This window comes from Microchirus variegatus (genome assembly GCF_963457635.1).
Source record: "Microchirus variegatus genome assembly, chromosome: 10".
NCBI classification, from domain to species: domain Eukaryota; kingdom Metazoa; phylum Chordata; class Actinopteri; order Pleuronectiformes; family Soleidae; genus Microchirus; species Microchirus variegatus.
The window spans coordinates 25,303,325-25,321,698 of record NC_139811.1 but is presented as its reverse complement, the minus strand read 5'-3'; the positions used below and the strand labels follow the sequence as shown (position 1 = coordinate 25,321,698).

The window sequence follows — 18,374 nt, the reverse complement described above, 5'->3', positions numbered from 1 at the left end:
AGCTGAAAACTCAGAGAGCTTGTTTGAATTATTAAAAAAAAAAACAAAACACTGAATCCAATAGAATTGATTATCGAAATAGTTGATGTGGGGAAAAATCAATAACATGTGGCAAGAGAGGTGGGATAGAGAGGGAGGCATTTGTCTCAAATACAAAACAGCATCATGGTAAACAGGGCAGGTATGAGACACAGGAGAGAGGACGTTGTGGTGATGAGGTTTATGAGGCGCCGATTGTAAAGTTGCGTATGCTAAAATAAACAGCAACTTTTTGCCACATTTAGCAAAAAAACATGTTTCGCAATAGTATGTTCAAGTTGATTTCCCCCTCGGTTGGTTTTAATTCGTTATTTGACAGCCTGACCTCCTCGAGCTTTTATTTTGGTACATCTGCTTACAGACAGTGTGAATTTGCATATGAGCTAAATATTTAGTTTCAAACCAAACATTTCGATTTAACATTTATATTTATATTTATATTTATATTTATATTTATATTTATATTTATATTTATATTTATATTTATATTTAGCATTTAGATTTAACATTTAGATTTGAATTTAGATTTAGCATTTAGATTTAACCTTTATATTTATATTTATATTTAACATTTAAAATTTACATTAATTAATTTAATTCAGATTAAACATTGAAATTATATTTTCACAAGAGAAGTAAATATCACAAAATTCACAGATATTGCCGTAATTCTGGTCAAAACTAACAAAATTCACATGTATTTTATAATTTTTTTTGCTAAATGTGGCAAAAAGTTGCTGTTTATTTTAGCATGCGCAACTTTACAATCGGCGCCTCATAGAGGTTAAGTTTAGGGCACTGTGCACTGAATTAATCACTTAGATTAGTAGGGAAGCATCAGACAGGATTGTGTGAGAGGTGTCAGGAAGAGGAAGAATCTGTGGAACATGTACTTTTGAGATGTAGGGCATATGAGGCACACAGGGAGGTGATGAAAAATAATCTAAGGAAATGAGGGGATCAAGAATTTAACTTAAAGGGAGTAATGGAAATGAGGGAGAAAGCACAATTCAGGGTAGTAATACATTTCTTAAGGGGTACGGGGCTATTTCATAGGGTATAAGATAGGATAAAATTGGGGAAATATGTATGCAAGTGTATGGTGTGAGGGTGGCCTATCTGTGGTCCACACTCCAGAGCAGAAGGGGGCGGTAATGCATCTATAGATGGATGCCAACCGCCGTAAAACTAAAAAAAAGAAAAGAATGATGCGGAAGCAGGTGTTGCTAGTATCTGGTGACCCGGTTTGGCCGTTAGCTTTTTCCTCCTCCAAAGACTAGTCATCTCCGTACGTCTTTTTATTTTTTATTTGTATCTTTTCCCGCTGTGTTAAACGTGAACACCCGGTTAATTTTGTTGTTGCTTAATGAATGTATGTGAAAATAATGTTTCGTTGCTTCGGTGGTGTGTCTGTGGTCTGCTGTTTGTGTTTAGCTCAAGTTAGCATTCATTTGTTAGCTTGGCGCTAACTGTCATGAAGTCGTTGCATGTTTCGTGTCGTGTTGTTGTTTTTGTGTATTAATATGAGCCATGTCTCTGCTGGAGTGTTTCCTGAACACATGTTTACATCATGTATACCGTTCACAGGCGGTTCTGGTGCAGTTGAAATTCGCTTATTTGTGAACCCAGTGTGGAGTAGCAACATCAGAATGTCCAGCCACTCTCGTCACTTCCTCGTCCTCCTGCTGATGCTGATGAGTGTGGGAGTCTCTGCGGTGGAAGTACTACGTCCCCGCGGTGTCCCTTTGTCCAGTAAGTGTTCATAATCGACAAGGAAACACACAAGTTTACATTATTGACGCACGTTATATTCTTCAAACAGTGTGTGATGTGGGAGAAATAAGTACAATAGGGCTCGGGCACCGCGTTGAACATGCAGCAAGTCGATCGAGGAGAAGCAGAGTTGGGAGAAAGAAAGAAAAAAAATTTAATCCCGAAAAGGATGTGGAATTTACCGGGATGCGTTAAATAGGGAAGCCAGGGACCGGTATGTGGACAAAATCGGCACTGATTGAGCTTATTTGCCGCCACTAAAGACAAGATGCCTCCACACCGCAGCCCTCAAGAGTTATGGCTGTCAAATCTCCTAACACTGTGACAGTCCCACATGTACTACAGATACATAATACATGTATTATATGTTGTATAGATACCTATTTATTTATAGTATTGAGGGAATTTATAAGATTGTGGGTATGGATGTGTGGCGAGACCGAGAGAGAGACAAGTGGAGCAGAGCAGGCGGTAGTGTTCATTTGTTTTCGTTATTGCCGACAATAAACAGACTATTTAGCAATCAACACCGTATCTCCGTCCTTCCAGAACGAACTGTGAGTGGGAAGCTCACAGTGCTACAGACACTGTATTTAATGCACATTTATTTCAGCATAACACGAGGGCTCATGTCTGTCAGAGCACAACATACAGACACAATCTTATCAAGGAATGTCATGTCTTCATCCTTGCATGGCAACATGTGAGTCTGTACTTTATCTGACAAAATAGTGACGGTTCCAATCACTCTTACCACATGAATTCCAAGGTGGACAATTGCTCTCCTCATCCCTTGCATCCAGCTGACGGTGTCCTATTGTGAACGCAGGGATCTTTACCTCAGCGCACATAAAGCCCAATTTATACTTCTGCGTAAAGTGCTCTGCGTAGGTTACGCAGAGACTCTGTGTCGACGCAGAGCCTGTCGAAGAGCCTCTACGTACGAAATATTTTTTAAGTGTCCGTCACTCCGTCAAGGGACAACGGAGACGGCAAGAGCTGCGATTGGTCCTCAGGACAGGCCGAGCTAAGCTGCTCTGTGCCGGCTCACAGTGGGCACCCGACCGCCCACAGAGGCGGAGCTGATCCCCGCCGATAACGTCACTGCCAAACTATAAATATGTCATATCTTAACACACACAGCACATGTTTAGACTCTAAATGGCCAATTTCTCGCCTCAAATGATCTTAAAACTGCGTTCCGTGACACAGAAAAGTGAGAAACGGCTAATGTTTCAACAACAACAGTCTTTCTCTCTCGACACCATTGCTCACTGTAGCCAGAAGCACAACAACCTTGCGCAGCGACCCCTACTGATCGGGCGGGAAATTGCAGCGCGTGTCCGTCACCACGACGCAGAAGTATAAAGGCTCGAGGCGTCTACGTGGTGACGCAGACGAATAACGCATTACGCAGTCGGAGAAGTATAATGTGGCCTTTAGTCTCACACTGTCCTGTATGAAAGCCGCGATCAGCCAACACCAAATCCCCAGTTAACAGTTTGTCCGGAATCTCACAGTTATCAGTTAAACACTCTCATCGGCATCGGGATACTGTGAAAGGTTACGTTTGGCGATCCAAGCGAGCCGACGACTCTCGTTATCTTGGATATGTGGTCATCGTGGTTGCGCCACCCACCAAGCAGGAAAGCGGTAAAAAGTTCAATCTATTTTCGATCTTTTCCCAATGGTGATTATGTGTTGCGCTGTTTCACCCCACAATACAGCAACGGTTTACCATGGTTGAGATAGTAATGACAAATTAATCAAATTAAGACACATGACTGAGAGAGAGTATGTCTATCGTCTATAAACACTGTGCAGTGGTCCGAATAGCAGTAAAGAAGCCTCCAACATGGCGGCCACGCCAAGTAATGACGTCACAACTCCCAAGCCCTATTAAACCTTTAAACACAAAATTCCATTCCATTCTCGTTTTGCACGAGTTCAATTGTGACTTGTTTCTTTGTTAACATTCACTCTACAGAACGTGAGTTCTATGAAGAAGGCAAACCCTTTACTTGCCTGGATGGCTCTCGCACTATTCCCTTTGACAGAGTGAATGACGATTACTGCGACTGCCAGGACGGCACAGACGAGCCAGGTTAGTACAGACTGAAGATTCATGTTCTACAGTACACAATAATCACTGATACTAGTACCTGTTCAGTATGGGCCTGTTTTGGTTGAAATGCTCCTCATAGTGATAAATGTGTCTAATGTTGGAAATGGAGAAGCGCACAGTGCAAGAGCTTTGCGCTCGTGCGCTGTCCATGCGTTGTACGCTTGTGTATGTCTGCACCAGATGAGGTGCCTGCACCCTCTTTGTCTGATATGTTCGATAAGATCTAAATATTTTCATAGTTCCTTAATTGATTTATTTGAAGCATGAATATTAATCTATATAATTGCTATACCTTGACTTTATTGAGGTAAGTACACACAGTCCCAGCCATAACAATTGGATTAAAAAAATGGTACATAATTGACATACTAATTTATTATTAATTTATATATAATATACAGTGGATATAAGAAGTCTACACACCCCTGTTCAAATGCCAGGTTTTCGTGATGTAAAAGAAAATATATATAATATAATAATAACTTTTTCCCCCTTTAATGTGACCTATAACCTATATAATGCAATTGAAAAACAAACAGAAATCTTTCAGGGAAGTGAAGTAAAAATAAAAAAGTGTGCACACCCTTTTATAACTGGGGATGTGGCTGTGTTCAGATTTAACCAATTACGGTCAAACTCATGTTAACTCACCTGCCACCAATTAAAGTGAAGGCTACAAAAGAATTTCCAAGGAAATTACAAGGAACAAAGTGAACGTCATCATCAAGTGAATAAGATATGGCACAACAGTGACATTACCAAGAAGAGGATGTCCGTCAAAAATTGATGATAAGACGAGAAGAAAACTAGTCAGGGAGGCTGCCAAGAGGCCGACAGCAACACTGAAGGAGGAATTTCTGCCAAGTACTGGCTGTGTAGTACATGGGACAACAATCTCCCTTCTTCTTCATATGTCAGGGCTATGGGGTAAGGTGGCAAGACGGAAGCCTTAACTTACAAAGAAAATCATCCAAGCCTGGCTTAATTAAGCTAAAAGACATCTGTAATCTCTCAAACGCATGTGGGAAAATGTGTTCTGGTCTGATGAAACAAAGGTTGAACTTTTTGGACATACAGTAATTCCAAAAGGTATATTTGGCGCAAAAACAACACTGCACTTCACCAAAAGAACACCATACCTACAGTGAAGCAGGGTGGTGGCAGCATCATGCTTTGGGGGTTTTTCTTCAGCTGGAACTGGAGCCTTAGTCAGGGTGGAGGGAATTATGAACAGTTCCAAATACCAGTCAGTGTTGGCACAAAACCTTCGGCCTTCTGTTAGAAAGCTGAAGATGAAGAGGAGCTTCGTGGCTCCACCGGAATAAGATTGAGGCTTTGGAATGGCCCAGCCAGAGTCCAGACCCGAATCTCATTGAACATCTGTGGGGTGATCTGAATGGGGCTGTGCACAGGAGATGCCCTCGCAATCTGTCAGATTTGGAGCAGTTTTGCAAAGAGGAGTGGGCAAACATTGCCACATCAAGATGTGCCACACTGATAGCCTCCTACTGCTAAAGACTGCTGTAATAAAAGCCAAAGGTGCTGCAACAAAGCATTAGTTTAAGGGTGTGCATATTTATGCTACCAGCTCATTTTAAGTTTTTTATTTTATATTTTTCAACTTTAAAGGTTTCAGTGTGTTTTTCAATTGCATTGTACAGGTTGTAGGTCACATTAAAGGTGGAAAAAGTTGTGAAATTATTTGTCTTGCTGTAATATTTTTACATCACGAAAAAAAAACAGGCATTTGAACAGGGGTGTGTAGACTTTTTATATCACCTGCCTAGCTTGAAGCCTGCCAAGCTTGAAGCCTGTCAAGTGAACCACTGGACTCTTATACGTAGGTATGTTTTCATGTTTAATATCATTTTTATTTGCAGGCACTTCTGCTTGTCCCAACGGCAGTTTTCACTGCACCAACGCCGGTTTCCGACCGGCCTTCATCCCATCCTCTCGCATTAATGATGGCATCTGTGGTATGTATCTTAAACTGCTTATTATATTTTTTTATAGTGTTTTTGCTCTTATGGGTTTGTGTAACGTCTGTTTTTGCTGTACAGACTGCTGTGACACAACTGATGAGTACAACAGCGGTGCAGCATGTCAGAACACATGCAGGTGGGCTTGTTTTTGAATGAATAATTTATTTATTTTACAGTCAAGTTCCAATGTCTTTAGACACTCAACATCCGCTACACATTAACTTACCAGAAAATTGGATTTGGTTGGTTTGTGGTGTAATTTACTTTATTAATGATTGTAATTTGCAGGGAGCTGGGACGCAGTGAGAAGGAGAGCCTGCGCAAGTTGGCAGAGATAGCTAAAGAGGGATTTCTGCTAAAACAGCAGCTTATCCACGAATCCAAGAGAGACATAGAGGACAAGAAGGTGATGAAAACAAATCCTGTGGTGTTTGTTTGTGTAGTAATTATTGTCCAGAGCTCTGAAACAGAAATCAGTACATGCACACAATCACTCACTTTTTAATTAGCTAACCATTCTAACTATTTCCAGAATGCTGCCACCCAAAGATGTAGAGCTGTTGTACAGTCAATGTCTGTGGGGTTACCAAGAGTCAGCTGTTGGCTGAATTGAATCTAGTGGAGGCTGTATGCCTTTTTCATCTTCGGTCATGCAACCACGATTGCAAGTCTTAACATTTCCTAACAAAGTCCAAGTTGCCTTTAGAGACAACTGACCAGAAGTGAACTGTCTGGCCGATGAGTTGTAAGAGACGCTCTGTGTATATAGTAAATTCCAAGAAAAGGCATTTAGGACATGTGAAAGTATCCACCTCAAATATTTTATATCGTATTGCATCACCTATGTTTAGAAAAGAAAGGCAGTTTTTGAGTGAACATATGAACTTCTGTCATCCTACTCACTCTTAAAAAAAATGGGCCTGATTCTCATCTAGATTCGTAAATGTTGAGAAACAGATGACAAAACAGCTAATAATAGAATCACAAATCTGCCATGTTGATAATGAGGTTATTGGTAGAACACGGCTGTTATTCCAGCTGCTTGCCTTTTTGATTCTCGGTACACTACAGTTAATTTTGAGCTGTTTTTGGATCTGACGTTTGTTTTTTGTATCCCATACTTCTTTACATATTGTTTGTAGAACTAAAGATATTTTCCAGTTTATTTGTTCACCTATATTTTTTTTACTTATTTGTCTCAACAGACCAAACTTGAAGTGGTTCAGGTGAGTAAGAAGGACCTGGAGGACAGAGTGGAAGCTCTGAGAATTGTAAAAGAGACTGCAGAGCAGCCAGAGAAGGAAGCTAAAGACCGCCATCTACAGGCCTGGGAAGGTAAAGTACATCACCATTTACAAAATGACAAAAACATGGTGCAAAGCATCACACACGAGATAGTATTGTCTTTGTTTTTTTTAATTAGACACTAAGGGCCAATTCCAATTCCTATCTTAACCCTCAATCTTAACCCTCAAGCTCAACCCTTGTCTTAACTGGCCCTCAAAACCAAGTGTTGAGGGTTATTTTGTCACTTAGAAATGGTACACCCCTTAAATGTAGATTCCTCTTCAGAATGTGGGGGGCAGAATAACGTGAAAGCTGCGTCCAGTCTGTCAACTCCAAAAAAGAAGAAGAACACATTTACGCCACGAATATTTATTTATTATTTTATTTCAGTCAAGTTATTAGGTTGTCAGTTAGATATAAGATGATACTCATACAAATACCACAACCACGGACATATTCAGCTGACAGTTACCACACACCCCGACTTATTCAAGGGTAAACGATAGCGAACGATCGCGTGTGCGCACCGGCCGGCTATTGACAAAAGATCGTAAAATAAAAATAAATGTTATGCAACAATGACGTCAGTAATCCATAATATGGGCCTAAACTAATATAATACAATGGTTTTTATCATTTTTATATCTACATTAACAAAGAAAATACTTAATTTGTATCGCACGCGCTTCGCTGCTTTTGACGCCATCTTTCTTATGTTAGAAAACGAAATGCATTCTGGGTAGCCCTTGCTCCCAAGGGTGGTGTCGGAAAATCTCAATATTGAGGGCGATGCAGCCCTTAAACTTGCCCCTCAACTTAATTTTTCTGAGAATCGGGACAGCACTTGGACTAGAGGGAGCGCATTTTTGAGATTGAGGGTTAAGATTGAGGATTAATCAAGGAATTGGAATTCACCCTAATATAAATTCAAAACCTCTACAATTTTTCTTTAAGAAGTTTGTTCACTGGCGACTCATTTGTTTCAGACCAAAAAGCTATCATTCGTATGGAGAAGGACAAGGGGAAAATGGCTGAGGTGTTTCTTGAGCTGGATGATGACGCAGATGGATTGTGAGTATCAGTCCTTCAGAGTAATCAGCATCCATAATGGGGGGGAAAACTTACAGTTTGAGACAAATTAAAAAAGCTTAAAAAACAGAATTTCAAACTGTGGAACCGTTGTTTAAAGCTCACATAGAGTGGTCCCCTTGCACATATATGTGAGTTATGGAGGTCTACTTACATACATTGACTTGTTTTTATGGTCAAAAACCTCCTAGTTGCTGTAAACGAGCCAATAGAAAACTCTCTTTTCTGACGCTGTTGTCAGTCGTGCGATTTCAGACTGAAATCTCACACCCAGAAGACAGACTGTGTTGTGATTGGCCAGCCAGCGTAGAGCCTTCCCAACTGTCTTGTGATTGGCCAATACCTGGAAGTGACATAATCAGCACACCAGCTCTCAGAAGCGCAGCTCCCCCCTCTGGAACGGTGGATGCACTGCTACTCATTATCAAAACATTGTTTTAACAATGTTTAAAAATAGCTTTGTCACGACTCCCCGCCGCAGTCCCTTTTATGACTTTGACCCGGAGTCAGACCCAGAGTCAGAAGACACTGTCGCTCGTGAAACACCTCCACAACGGACATTATTCTTCTGCGGTTCAATGTACGCAACTGGATGTGCCCGGACTAGTGCCCGGAGCAGGACGATCTGCTGTTCAGGAGAACCGCTGTTTACGTAACCAGAAGGGTTTTTTTCAGAGATCACGCTGAGCCCGAGATTAGAATAAAACACAACGTTCTCAGCAATGGCTGAACTGTTCGTTTCGAAACTTCAGGGCTTCGTAAACGAGGTAATGACGCAGATACACACTAAAAAGCAGTGTAAATTGGAACTTCCGGTCTATGTCCGCTTTAACTTATTTTTAGGAATCAAAAATGTTGTCTCACGGAAGATTATAGGCAAAATATGTCGGACACTTAATATATTAATAGGGTTCCCATGGGTCCTTGAAAGTTTGTGAATTTGGCACAAGACATTCAAAATCCTTGAAAATTGCCCTAAATAGACATGGGTCATTCAAAGTGCTTAGATTTTGTGCCAAGTAAGTTGTTCCAAGTCATAATTACTAGAGGTGTTATGGACGCTGTCCACTCTCTCTCTCTCTCTCTCTCTCTCTCTCTCTCTCTCTCTCTCTCTCTCTCTCTCTCTCTCTCTCTCTCTCTCTCTCTCTCTCTCTCTCTCTCTCTCTCTCTCTCTGCCGTTGACCTGAGATTCCATGCAGAACAATGAGCAAGTAGCGTTAAGCAAGGGAGAGCATATTACACGATGCCTGGGAAATGCAAATTTCAAGTTCTCAGTCTCACCAAAGAAAATTACAAAGACTAAATTTGACCAAGATCCCAATGATAATCACTTGTCCAGATGCAGAGTGTGAAGCGGCTCTTACAAAGTTGCCAATCTTCGCACATTGGTCCTTGAATCTTGAATTTGAGGGAATTGGTCTTTGAAAAGTCTTTTAAATTTGTGTGGGAATCCTGTATTTCTGTAATATCTGTATTTGTCTTATTTATACCTTAGTTGGTTATAACATAGTGATTGAAACTTAATTTGTCTCAGTGTCTCGATGTCTGAGCTTCTGTCCCACTCTGAGCTGGATCCAGATTCAGATGGTTCATTCACTGAAGAAGAGGCTCAGGTAAAATATGTTTTGTTCTACAAACACTAAATACAGTTGTTTTTTTGGGGGGTAGGGCTTTTATTTAAAAACAAGAAAAAAAAAAACTCAATGTGATTTTTGTCTGGGTTTTTCAGGTGATATTGGGGGGTGTGGACAAAGTGGACACGGTAGTATTTGAGACTATTTGGAGTAACATCAAAGAAAAATACAAATCAGAGGTAGGAATATGGTTATAATACATTTTTTGTAAGTTCTTGCTGCTTTTCTGTGTGATTTATTTATTTTTTTTCCTAAAAACAACAGGCCACCACTGACACTTCAGCACCAGTGGAGACTCCACAGGAGGAGACGGGGGAACCGGTCTCTGACAATGACTCCGAGTCCTTTTCTGAAGACGACATCCCTGAGGAGGAAGAGGAGGATGATGAAGAGGATGAAGATGACGACCAAGATGACGCAGACTATAAGGTAACTCTTATAATGAACGTGACACTGTATGACTAAGTATATGTTGGTGAGTCATTCCTACCTGTGTTTTAAATGCAGACCCCTCCCACGGTGATGACTCCAGAAAAGAAGAGCGATGACGACGATGAGGGAACTATGCCTCCTTACAACCAAGAAACACAGAACCTCATTGACTGTAAGTGTGTGTCTGTGTATAAAAGCGAATGACTCAGCACTTAGGGAGTGAGTCATACTGTGATATACAATCTTAAAAAAAAAATGCCCCTCTCTCTCCGGTAAAGCCTGCAAATGTAATTTGTTGAATAGCTTTACATGACTGAGGTTGTCCTTTTTAAATATAAAAGCATAAATTAATAAATTTTTGTTCATCTCATTTACAGCTGCTCAAAAAGTCAGAGATGAGTTTGATGAGGCGGAGAGAGCTCTCCGGGAAGTGGACGATCAGATTAAGTAAGTAGCCAGTCTGGATGTGGATCTTTCCCGTTAATGGAATTGGTATTTGTCACCGCACATGCTGTCTCGCTCTCAGCATAAACAACTTTGATGACTGCTTTTGAATTCTTTGTCTTCACACCCAGATGAAGGCATGAGCTGAAACACTGATGTGTGTGTGTGTACTTTCTTTAATGGCCAAGGCCCTAAAAAATTATGGTCTTTTAATTTTCAACAAACCATCTGTGATTTTCTTTAATGTCGATTTTTTTGGGGGGGTTTTCAGTTGATGTGAGTAGGAGCAATGTTTATTTTAGAGCTGTAAAGACAAAGAAATCTGATCACGGACCAAGATTTTAAGTCTAGTATACTGATGTACTGATTGGACGTACTGTATATCTGGTTAAGTATACTAGACCACATATACAGTACATTCGATATGACCAGATATACAGTACATCCGATATGCGGCCATGAAACATGAACAAGAAGAGTCATATCAGAGCCCAGAAGTTTTTTAGTTCCAGTTCTCCTTCTCCTCCCCCTTCTCTGCTGTGGTAGTTCCCCATCATCGTGGCTCCTTTAATTAAAAAAAAAAAACTCACTTATGAAAGGTCTACATATATCAGTATATCTCACTCAGTAAGCCATTTCTGAATTTCTCCTATGGGGGATCATTAAAGTTACATCTTATTTTATCTTCCATATCTCCTGATGCATGTATGTATATGTTCAGAGGAAAAAACACAAATGATGTACACATCTGATGTCTAATGAATCAGATCATACAATGTGGCAGAATCTTAATGTAGCCAAATCGTCCATCTCTTTGGATTGACAATACATGCATTTTTTGAACATTTGAACAATCGGTGTGTTATGAAATATGTACAGTATCGTATAGATTATATGTTGGATTTGCTTTTGGTTTTGCAGGAACCTTGAGAAGGAGATTTCCTTTGACTTTGGACCCAGTGGGGAATTTGCTTATTTCTACAGCCAGTGCTATGAGTTATCTACCAGCGAGTAAGTGTTCACCAGCCAGTTATTTACTGAATATTAAAAAGCATAAGTTCCTTCTTCTGAAGGTTAAATTTCCATCTCTTGTTTTCAGATACATCTACAAGCTCTGCCCGTTCAACAGAGTGTCCCAGAAGCCCAAATACGGTGGATCTGAGACGAACCTGGGGTAAGAGAAAATCATTTATGAACTGTTTTGCATCAAGTATCGAAAATGTGTTGTCATTCGTGAGCCAATGTTTGTGTGCATCTCATCCTGCTCTCCACATTTCTCTGTAGATTGTGGGGGAAATGGTCAGGTCCCGAAAATGACGTTTACGCTTTGATGAAGTACGAACACGGGACAGGATGCTGGCAAGGTCCAAACAGGTCCACTACGGTGAGTGTCAACCTCTCACACCCCACCTAATCTCTTCCTGTGCTCGACTTCACTCGTCTGTTGACAACACTGTAGAGAACAATGATAATCTGTCCCTCAGGTTAAGTTAATATGTGGAAAGGAGACGGTTGTGACGTCGACGTCAGAGCCCAGTCGCTGTGAGTACCTGATGGAGTTCATCACTCCTGCTGTGTGTCACGATCCTCCAAGTCTGGACTCGGGTCCTCATGAGCATGAAGAGCTCTAAGTCCATTTTTCCTGTGAGTAACTCTTTGACTTCCGTTTGATGCCAAATCACTGTGATAATGTCTTCTGCAGGACACTATACTCTGTATGATCACATGGGTCCAACAGCCAAGATTGTTTATCTCCATTATCCCTGATCTTCCTTTCTACATGGTGCTTACTTCCAAAAAAGAAAAAGAAAACGGGGACAGTCAGAGCTGTATGACGTGAATCTTTAGTGTTTCAACATTTTGTTGAGAAGAAAATCCCATGTGCAGACACAGCTTCACTTAGAAGAGCAGGGCAGCAGCAAGAGCAAGGTAATGACCGCTTCATGTGAGTTTGTCGTAATTGTTAAATTAAGAGGATTAAGATTTAATGGATGAATGGAGGAGTTTTTACTCAGTATGGGTGAGCCTCTTCTAAATTGTAGGGTTTTTTTCTTTGGATCAGAAAAGGGTTTTGCAGTAGGGCTGGATGATCAAAATTATCATTATTAACATTTTCAGAAGTTGACTAAGTAAATTCAACATTTTTTGAATGTAGAAGAAAAAAACAGCCGCCAAAACAGTGTAGGCATGGGACCATATGAACATTTTCTGAAAAATGACTGCAATTCACAATGTTATTGCAATACTTAATAACATTATTGTATATTTGTTTGTATTCTTGAAATCTGCACACATATGGACATCCAGTGTTACTTGCTTCACAGAAAACACTACTTGCATTAAAACAAATGTTACTAGGGATTCATGCACATGTTTTAGTGACCACTTTAAAATGATAAACAAGAATTTATGTAAAATCATAATGAATTGTGAGGTCGTTTCGGTCCCTAAAATGTAATACAATAATAATGTTTCCCAACGTTTTATCCACAAACCAAAAATTAATTAATTTGAATGATTTCTTCATTTATATTGGGCAAAGAAACCAGAAAATATTCTCATTTAAGAAGATGCAAAATCAGTTAATTTGGCTGATTAAAAGATTCGTTGTTGCAGCTCTACCTGGAATGATTGAAAATTACCTGGTACCCACTGGTGACATTTCAAATTAAATGACTATGGCTGTATGTAGGGCTGTAATCAACCAAATAAACTCTTGGTCGACTAAAGCCCTGAAATTTCGACTAAAAATCGACTAATAGGGAGGGGGGGGGGTGCTTTGCGAGTGCGGCTATTTTAATTTGAAAAGAGCCACACCCGCAAAGCACCTGTGCGGCTGCGGCTCTTAATTTGAAAAGACCCGCAGCCGTGGCTGAAGTTGAACCGAGTCTGACGGCTCTGACAGCGTTTTGCAGCGTTTTGCATTACGTTCATCTGCGCAATACTATAGCCCGTGATATCTGAAAATAATGTATTATGTCAAGTAGTAATATCAGCACGATAACTGTTGAGGAATACAGAGCGAGACTGAACATAGGAGCGCAGCTTCGCGGCTGAGACACAAATAGACCACGGGACGCTGCTGCTGTTGCGAGCGGGTGCGCCTGCAGTTATAAAACCAATCGTGTGTGTGTATATATATATGTGTCTATATGTGTGTGTGTGTATGTATGTGTATATATACGTATATATGTATTTGAGAAGTGATATAAGGTTTATATGATTTACAGAAAGTGTGCAAGAATTATTTAAACAAAATTAGGCATGTGCATACAAGTAGGCACCCTTGTCATTTTATTGATTTCAATACCTTTAGCACTAATTAATGGAACTCACAATTGGTTTGGTAACCTCAGTGACCCTTGACCTCCATAAACAGGTGAATCCAATCATAAGAAAGGGTATTTAAGGAGGTCAATTGTAAGTGTTTCTCCTCTTTACATCTTCTCTGAAGAGTGGCAACATGGGAGCCTCAAAACAACTCTCAAATGACCTGAAAACTACTATTGTTCAACATTGTGCTTTAGGGTAGGGGTCAGCAACCTTTACTAGCGAGTCATTTTTGGCCCCTCTCCCCTAAATAAAATTCATATGGAGCCACAAAACCTATTTGATTCTTAAAATGAAGATAACACAGTGTATAGTTTTATATATAGTTATGCTTTATTCAGAGGGATTTGAATCTATCCAAAAGCTTATTTCTAGTATGTTTGACGGAAATGTTTAATGCAAAAGGAGGTCATACAATATACGTTTTTTTTATCATCCACTGTAAACAAACTACAGTTTGTTTTATTTATGAAATTATAGAATAACAAAAAGAAAACTGTTGGCATTTCATTGCTGTTTTTACCTGTTATAGCCAGTACCGCGGGAAGTAGGGGTGCTGGGGGTGCTGCAGCTGACCCCAAAATGTAAATTGTCGCAGAGATGTCTTCAGCGACTCGCTCACGGTAATCATCAGAGAAAACATTTCCACTCTGCGCCGCCTGAAGACATCTTCAGAAGCTCGCAGACAGTGTGGTGTCGGTATTTTATGGTGGAGCCTTACACAGGAAAGGGCCGGGACATAACTTCTATACTTAATTTGAGTTGGCAAAAACATCACAAGCCAAGATAACAAGCCTGGTTGGTAGAGTCAGAAGAGAGTTTATCCTGTGCGTAAAGACGCAAAAGCCGCTGTTCACCACACAGGTGCTGAAAAGTGACAACATATCGCTCACTGTCAACCAGGACAAAACAAAAAAATGTCTGCATTTTGATCACTGTCCACACAGCCGTGACCATCACGGCTGGATCTTTCAACAAGACAACGACCCTAAACACTGCTCAAAATCTACTAAGGCATTGATGCAGAGGAACAAATACAACATTCTGGAATGGCCATCTCAGTCCCCAGACCTGAATATTATTGAACATTTGTGGTGTGATTTAAAGCGGACTGTCCATGTTCAGAAACCATCAAACCTGACTGAACTGGAGATGTTTTGTAAAGAAGAATGGTCCAAAATACCTTCAGCCAGAATACAGACTCTAAATGGAAGCTATAGGAAGCGTTTAGAGGCTGTTATTTCTGCAAAAGGAGGATACACAAAATCATTGGTTCTCAAAGTGCGGCCCGGGGGCCAATGGTGGCCCGCAGAAACATTTCTGGCGGCCCGCAATGAATTACAGTTGATAGTTTTAATCCAGGAGCTACTAAGCTTGTTAAATGTTTATTGGACATTACTGGATACAGACCAATAAGTGTAAACAAAAAATACTGGGTATTTACCTGGTTTCTATATGGTGAATTTTAGTGTATTATTGGGTTATAAGCTGGTAATAAGCAGGTAGCTACAGCCCCCAATTACTAGCTATTTACCCAGTAAATATATGCTAACAGAAATGTGTTACTTGGTATTAACCTGTAATTAGAAGGTAAGAACAATGGCCAAAATACTAGGTAATTACCCAGTAAATTAGAAAGCGTCATTATATTAATGCTTAAATGACATTATATTAACGCTTATATTACTTAACGCTAAACTGTAGAACTGCAATCTGGTCATTTTTTCTTTGGCGGCCCTCAGTCCAATGTTGGGTTCCTAAATTGGCCCTCGGGTATCAAAACTTTGAGAACCCCTGCACAAAATGTTTATTTTCCTAAATTTATGCACATGCCTAATTTTGTTTAAATAATTCTTGTACACTTTCTGTAAATCATATAAACTTTATTTCACTTCTCAAATATCACTGTGTTTGTCTCCGATATATTTATCTAAAATGTCTTATTCAAACAACCAATGGTTTATAAAAGAAACTCATGAAAATTTACAGGGGTGCCCAAACTTTTGCATACCACTGTATCATAAAATTGTATATCTTGTATATCATAAAATTGTTGTTGAATTATTACAGAATTGTTATTTACCCTTTGAAATCTTAAATGTTTGAATGTTTCTCTTTATGTCATAATATAATGCAAAAAATTGCTTGTCTAGAGGCAGCGTATGTCTGATATTCTCCTGTGAGACTCTTTGCAGAATGTGTTTGTATTACATGTAGTTTCAACCCAGATTACCAAAGGCTCCTGTAACTCAGTATTCATCATGTAATCTTCATTTATTTCAGAGGTTTTTTTGTTTTTTTTAGGTTTGATAGTGATACTGAAAAACGCTGACGGTTACTGACTTAAAACCATTTAAAGAAGTTTAGCATAGTTGTCACCGACCTCAAAAGCGACTGTCAATCCATCACTGGTGCTTATTCTTCAGACATTAAACGTCCGGGGATTAATCGCTAACTAAATTGTCCTTCACATTAATCAACTTGTAAGTCACGACTCGAGCAAACAAGCCACTGAAATGTGACTACGTGACCTGCTTTTCTCTTTCACAGGTCAATCCCGAGGGACCAACACAGTCACTGCAGCAACGCCAGGTTGCCATGATGTGAGCGGCGCCACCTCGGTGTCTGCTAACGATCCAGAATAAGTGATGGAAATTCCAATGCGGCGTTAACACTTCAACTCTTCCACTGCTGTACCTGTTCAGTTGATTCCCTGATGTGTCAATTGTTGTCATTCCATTGTTTTCAAATAAAGCTCTTTTATCATATTCCAAGTTATTGACCATTTATATCTTTTCATTTCACTAATTTATCAGTTGTCTGTTGACACCAAAAAAACCTCTGAACCAACCGTCTTGTAACTTTTGCAGAGGTTGGGGAGTGGCCCGGGAAATAACCGTGTACATTTTTTTTGCACACTTTTTCGCCTTATACTTGTCGTTAAAGTATTTTATTGCTAGTACAGTATATTGGCAGTGTCTTGATACTGCCAGGTGTGTTGTTTGTTGGCGCTTTAACATTGTGAAATAAGACATTAGGTTTATCAAGAATTTGGATTGTGTGGGATTTATCAAGAATAAATGCAGAAATTATGGAAAGAGTAAAGTAGTTAATGGGCAGACCGTGGGAAAGGGGAAAGGAATTGGGCTTGCTAGCTCAAATCTCAGGGCAGGTCAATTGCTTAAAGGGACACTGTGTAGTATTTATGGGTTTGACCCAAAATCCACTTTTTTTTATACATATGTGCTCCTGCATTGTCTAGTCGCTGTATAATAGTTTTTGTTTCATTTTCGTGGTGTTTCAAAAAGTCATGTAAAATAACATGGTCGCCGGCCGCTGTTGCATTGCCACGACGCCATGTTTCTACGGGAGCCTGTATAGACAAACGCGAGAGAACAAAACAAGCGTCGCTTTACTTGTGGCGGAAGTCCCGCCTCCTCTCTCTCCGCTTCGTCTGCTTCGTAGCTCGCCCTCTCCCTCGCCTCACGAACCTCATCTGCTGACACGGAGAAAGACGACGAGGACGACATTTGACCGGCTGAGGATACCGTATCGCTCAGGGAAGGGAGGGGGTGAGCAGAGGAGCAGTTCTTTGTTGTAAATTTCAGCCTCTCCTCTAGATGGCACTATAAACTACTTACTTCACCTTTAAGTCCAACTGTTTTATATAACTGTTTTCAAAAGCAAACCTGTACAAAGTTATATTCATCTTTAGTCAGCATTATTTAGCACATGTTATTGATCTCCAACACTGAATATAATTTTATTCAATGTTCATAATAGTATAATGTTATTATTATAACACTAAAACATATGAAAATAAATCACAATTATATAATGTTGCAGCTTTTCTGCATGTAACCCAGTGCCCTCACACCAGCCTACATTAAAATGATAAACACTGTCAGTAATATTGCTTTGACATTCAATAAAAATCCAGTCACTCATATTTGTAACTTTTATTTTTTTCTGGCATGTAAAGTACAAATAATTAAACAATTCCATGAAAAAGTCTTCAAGCGTCTTCGGCTGAAATCCCAGTAATAAATATCCTAGACTAAACTGAAAGGTTTTTTTTTTTTTTCTTCATTTGCTTAATTTTGACATTGTTCATTTGGTCGTGTTTGGAAGTTTGAGATTTTGTATTTCTTTCCCCCCGCCGATAACTGGCGTCAGCAGGACTGATTTGATCATTTTCACCTTTTGATTTGTTCTACCATTCCAGGAAAATGTAAGAAA

General features: G+C 39.9%; 1 protein-coding gene across 1 annotated transcript; it reads left to right on the top strand.

The window, feature by feature from the left end:
- Positions 1-1,285: 1,285 nt before the first annotated feature.
- prkcsh (PRKCSH beta subunit of glucosidase II) lies at positions 1,286-16,802 on the top strand. The gene is made up of 18 exons (XM_083896970.1): positions 1,286-1,327; positions 1,627-1,791; positions 3,800-3,916; positions 5,818-5,913; positions 5,998-6,055; positions 6,208-6,325; positions 7,125-7,254; positions 8,193-8,277; positions 9,830-9,908; positions 10,025-10,108; positions 10,194-10,358; positions 10,437-10,533; positions 10,739-10,808; positions 11,727-11,816; positions 11,905-11,979; positions 12,090-12,189; positions 12,290-12,449; positions 16,686-16,802. Exons 2-17 carry the CDS (start codon positions 1,689-1,691, stop codon positions 12,434-12,436), a joined length of 1,614 nt encoding a protein of 537 aa, XP_083753096.1. The 5' UTR covers positions 1,286-1,327; positions 1,627-1,688; the 3' UTR covers positions 12,437-12,449; positions 16,686-16,802.
- Positions 16,803-18,374: the final 1,572 nt, after the last annotated feature.